The sequence below is a fragment of the Lactuca saligna genome, chromosome 5 (genome assembly GCF_052625555.1).
Source record: "Lactuca saligna cultivar CGN05327 chromosome 5, ASM5262555v1, whole genome shotgun sequence".
NCBI classification, from domain to species: Eukaryota; Viridiplantae; Streptophyta; class Magnoliopsida; order Asterales; family Asteraceae; genus Lactuca; species Lactuca saligna.
Genome location: NC_136421.1, coordinates 304,928,209 through 304,933,353, shown reverse-complemented (window position 1 = coordinate 304,933,353; position 5,145 = coordinate 304,928,209). Strand labels below are relative to the sequence as shown.

The 5,145-nt window shown below is 33.9% G+C and overlaps 1 protein-coding gene across 3 annotated transcripts; it reads left to right on the top strand.

Annotated features, from left to right (window-relative positions):
* The first annotated feature begins 491 nt into the window (after positions 1 to 491).
* On the top strand, positions 492 to 3,181 carry LOC145048463 (cyclin-C1-2-like). 3 transcript variants are annotated; one of them, XM_078996961.1, is made up of 10 exons: positions 492 to 644; positions 809 to 915; positions 1,415 to 1,454; positions 1,698 to 1,742; positions 1,858 to 1,976; positions 2,073 to 2,181; positions 2,260 to 2,304; positions 2,394 to 2,541; positions 2,624 to 2,732; positions 3,020 to 3,181. In XM_078996961.1, exons 1-9 carry the CDS (start codon positions 613 to 615, stop codon positions 2,726 to 2,728), a joined length of 750 nt encoding a protein of 249 aa, XP_078853087.1. In that variant the 5' UTR covers positions 492 to 612; the 3' UTR covers positions 2,729 to 2,732; positions 3,020 to 3,181. The 3 variants fall into 3 exon arrangements, with proteins under 3 accessions (XP_078853087.1, XP_078853086.1, XP_078853088.1); XM_078996960.1 differs by having other exon boundaries at positions 2,067 to 2,181; XM_078996962.1 differs by lacking the exons at positions 492 to 644; positions 1,415 to 1,454 and having other exon boundaries at positions 803 to 915; positions 2,067 to 2,181.
* Positions 3,182 to 5,145: the final 1,964 nt, after the last annotated feature.

Sequence of the window (5,145 nt, the reverse complement as noted above, 5' to 3'; positions counted from 1 at the left end):
CTTCTTTGATGACTTGTAACTAGTGAATCGTTATTTGAAAACGAGCTAGTAGTTAAGATATTTACTCTTTCATTTTATGTTTTGTAATTTTGGATTTCGTTAAATCATAATTTTGTTATTTGAAGTTGTTTTGGTTAGAAAAGTTAAAATGATAGTTTTTATAATTAGTAGATCCCTTCAGCAACCTTACTAAACATCACTAAATCATTAAAGCCTCTTAACGGTTTAGCATCAAATTATTCGATTTCTACCAAACAACCCTTAATGATCATCTTTCTATGAGATATGATAAAAACTTTGAAATCATATATACCTCTCAAATATTTTTTTTAGGGAATAGGTCAAAACTTAATCCATAGAATAATATTAAAAGACGATTTAAAACAATTGTCTTCAAACACATATCGAGTTTAAACTTAGAACCCCAAACGTGCATATAAAAGACATGGGCTAATGTTAAAGTATCATAATCCACATACCACTTTCCAGTTTTCAAGACTCATGAGTTATGATATAGGCCTTACCTCCAGTTTGCATTGATAGAGCCCATAACTCGATTCCATAACCTGCAATTTCTCCAACCTCCTTTTGTCTTTCCTACCAGAAACAAAAATGGCGACTAATTTCTGGGCATCCACACACTAGTAAGATTCCGTTGCCCGCTTTCCTCCCTTCGATCACCTTCAATGTTAGGGTTTCGTGTGTTGAATTTTTGTTTGATCGTAACATTATCCCAGTCGGTCGATTTTCGAATAAACAATCGGAATTGCTAATTGATAATTCTGTTTATGGTATTGTTTGTGCGTAGCAAGGAATTATTGGACCAAGAAGAAGTGGATGTGGTGCATAACCTCGATAGGGAGAGGGGAATTACCCTCGAAGATTTCAAGCTCATCAAGTTGCAGATGACCAACTGTATGTACCTCTCTATCTGTGTGTATATCTAGGTCTAATTCCCTTTAAGTTTATATTTAATTGACTGAATCATCGTATCATTCTGTGGGATTTTGTTTCTGTTTATCTGTATCATTTTTGTTAAACTCATAAGTAGTTGATCATCTATCTGCATTACTGTTGATCATATGCTGTTGGATTCTGTCGATTATTACTACCCAAAAGTTGCGGATTTTGCCAAATCCAATTTGGGGTTTTTGGATATAACTTTGCATTGTTGTGTACATATCCGATCGAGTAAGAAAAGTTGATTATTCTTAAGCTCGTATAAGATGGATTTGGATGCAGAGCGTTTGAAAAAAACTGCTCGTGATTACGATTTTCACTAAGAAGACTGATTATTAAGATAATATCAAGAACTGTATTCTCGATTGATATACAATGCTCTTGTTTACGTCTAATATTTAGTCTTCAGTCTCTTAATCTTTGTATTTCTTCTCTTTTTTGTTTTTCCTTCCAGACATTGCGAGATTGGCTCAAAATGTGAAAGTGAGGCAAAGGTTAGCCTCAAAGTTTTTGTTGCTATAAATATCTTTTTTTCACTGTATTAACTTCTCTCTTTCGTGTCAAGTCATTAGCTTTAATGCATCCATCAATATACATCTTCTTGTAATCCATCCATAAAACCCATTTGATCATGATCTTTAGTCTAGGCATGTTATCATGTAGTTCACAATTTTTTCTCAAATTATTTATTATGTTGCATTAGTGTATATGATCATTTCATTGGTTTACTCTTTCAGGGTTGTTGCAACTGCTGTAACATATATGAGACGTGTTTATACAAGGTATTTATTTCTACTTTCTTAGATGCCCCTTTTGTTATATAAGAATATTTGTCTCACTTTCTCTTTACAAAAGACGTTAATACCCTCCTCATCTTTTTTTTTTCAATCTTCACAGGAAAAGTATGACCGAATATGACCCTCGTTTACTAGCTCCATCTTGCTTGTATTTGGCAGCAAAATCTGAAGAAAGCACTGTGCAAGCAAGACTTCTTGTATTCTACATAAAAAAATTCTGTAATAATTTTTTTTTTTAGAACTTTCTCTTAATAAATATATTCAACTTTGGAAAATGGTGGTGTTGAGCAATATGTCATTTCTTTGTAGATGCAGATGAAAAGTACCGATGTGAAATAAAAGAAATACTTGAAATGGAAATGAAAATCTTGGAAGCTCTCAATTATTATCTTGTTGTCTTCCATCCTTATCGTGCATTATCTCAGTAAGACCCCATTTTTTTTTTTCTTTTTTAAAAAAAATATATATATTTTGAGAAAGATTTGAGTTTTGTCTTAAACAGGTTGGTTCAAGATGCTGGGATGAGTGATGCAACTCAGTTGACTTGGTATTGACTTTTTTTGAACATGTTTTGAAATTTGACTATCTTTACATGAATCTTGATTTTGTTTTTACTTTTATGAAATTGTTGATTAGGGGACTTGTGAATGACACTTATAAGACAGATCTAATTCTGGTGCATCCACCACATCTGATTGGATTAGCCTGCATTTATGTGGCAAGTGTGCTCAGGGAAAAAGAGAACACTGCTTGGTTTGAAGATCTAAGAGTTGACATGAATGTGGTAAAAGCTTTGAATTCACATTTCTTTTGGTGATGTTTATGAATGTTTTGAAAGTCTTTATTGAGTTATTTTTGTTTGATAGGTGAAGAACATAGCAATGGAAATACTTGATTTCTATGATGCCCATAAAATGATAACTGATGATAGAGTGAATGCTGCAATGCATAAGCTCACTATAAGAACTTAAAAAGGTCAGCTTGATTTTTTTTTATTTTTTTTTTTTTTTAATTTTTTATTTGTGACATTCCATTAAAATGGTTAACTATATTTGAACTAGTATACATTCCTCTCATTTTATACTAAATTCAAGAGCATCATTTATTGTAAGTTTCTATGTTTTTCTCTTTTCACCTTTTGAAACGATCTTTAGTAAACCCTCTTGTTGGTTGTGAATTATAGGCTTTTATTCAACTTGTTTTAAGAGAGACAATCATGATTCGAACAAAAAGAATGATGTGAAACTATATTTTTAATGCAGATTTAGGTTTTCTCTGTAAGAATGAAAAGCTAAGAGCTCAAACCAAATGATGTCAAATGCTATCCAATGAATTAGCCGATTGAACATTGATGAAAACAGAGTTGAACATGCTATCGTTTATGTCAAAATATACGTTTTCATCTGAAATCAAGGATGAATAAAGCGTTTTTGTTTTCAGATTTCACTAAAATATCAAACAATGAAAAAGACAAACAAAATAGATCTTTAGCATCATCATCTTTTAACGAAAAGCCAAGTGCCAAGTTTTACAATAATCTCCTTCATCTCCAACAATATATTTTTCTTTCATTTGGTTTTAGAGAATGATGGCTCACCCTTAACTTGTGACTCCTATTTGAATCAATTATTCGCCCCTTTTGTCGTTATTAGGAAGGGTGGGGGGATTAGATAGTAATAATTTGGACACAGACGATTAGAATAACATTAATTATATGCAATTCTAACAAATGAAATACCATACATAATGAGTAAACCACATTGAACACCTTTTATAGTTAGAGTTATTGTCACTGTAGCCCAACAATCTTTAGTATAATGGTTTAAATGGTCCTTCATAAGTTTTTTTAGCCTTTAAAGGGTATCCAATTGTATTTTACCGGTCATTTTGGTACTTTTACCCACATTAGAAGGTAACATTGCTTTGTCAAGTGCCAAGTAAACATGTGAGTCAACAATATCCCCAGAATCTATAAAACCTACAACAACTACAATTAAAGATGGTGTCACACTCCTCTAAAAATCTATACCCACAAGTCGATCAATCAAACCCGTATTCATATTCCTTATTTTCATCATCAAATTCTTTAGCTCCATCCATGTACCCATCACTCGAGACTAAAGATCTCGCTGAGAAACTGTTCCCAGACAATATTCAAAGCCAAGAATAATTAAGCCACTGCATCCAGATCCCAATTTGAATATTTCATTTCAGTAGTCATGAGCTTCACAGACTTCGAATCGGTTTCATGGTGTGCTTGAGAGCTAATACGAAATTGGTTAGAGTCAATTTTGAGAAATGAAGGCTTTCGTGATGCGATAAAGGGTCACTCGAATTCAATCGACTCTCGATCAATTTGTTGTCCCTTTCAGCTTCCTCAAATTTCTCCTTCAAAAACACAATCTCGGAATCCTTGAGTCGACTTTTGTTCTCTAGCTTCTTTCATGTTAATGACCCACATCTCTTACATCTTTCCTATTGTCTGCAAATCACTGGCAACATAACGAACAATCTCGTCGCCTTCCCACCGATTCAAATGCCCCTGTAACAATACATAGATTCAAAGCCACAAAACTATTAATTAGACCTAAACTTCACACTTAAAGATTTCAATTTCATCTCTAGAGTCATCAATTTCAAAATCAGAACTCAAAAATCAGTTATGAAGATGGAATGAACTTCTTTAAACATTTCACTGGAAGATGACTTATAGAACGGAAACGAAGAGAAGAAAAGCATGGAAGAGACAGAGTTGGAGTCAGTTGCGAGGTTATTCGCGAGTAGGAAGGTTCCGCAATGGCAAAACCAGCTTAAACTTTGTGCTTTTGTCTTGAGTTTTATTTTGGGGATTTTGTTCACGTGCATCATTGTGAAGCTTAATCTCATAGTCGAAACTATAAACTTCTGACCACAGAACAGGTCATTTCACAGTAGATCAAGCAGTAAGAGAACCAGAGCACCACCAAATAACAACTAGACATCAAAACCACCGGTACTTACCACTCCTACCACTCCGACCTCTGAAACATCCAAAACGAAGAGAGAATTACGTGTCGACTACTTCTTCATCCTGCGAAACGACGTCGGAAACCAACACCGTTATGCTCCGCACTCACTGCGCATCAAAAAAGACGCCACAACGAAGAACAGGTCTGTTGGGTTCGAATATGTAATGCTTGTTAGGGTTTGTTGACTTTTTTAGTTGAGTGAATGCCAAGCGGCAAATCAAAATTGATGATTAAGAAGGGGTTCACTGGGTGACCCCTTCATATTTTTGATAATGACATTTTAAAACGGTAAAACATAAGTACATACCCCTAAAAGGCAAAAAAAAAGTCACGAAGAACCATTTAAACCAATATACAAAACATTGTTGGACTACAGTGAC

Bases quoted from the DNA above. Each gene is read 5' to 3' on its own strand.
- LOC145048463 (XM_078996960.1), top strand. From the start codon at position 613: ATGGCGACTAATTTCTGGGCATCCACACACTA. The intron at 645-808 runs GTAAGATTCCGT...GTTTGTGCGTAG, and splicing joins TTCTGGGCATCCACACACTA to CAAGGAATTATTGGACCAAG. The intron at 2,182-2,259 runs GTAAGACCCCAT...TGTCTTAAACAG, and splicing joins CCTTATCGTGCATTATCTCA to GTTGGTTCAAGATGCTGGGA.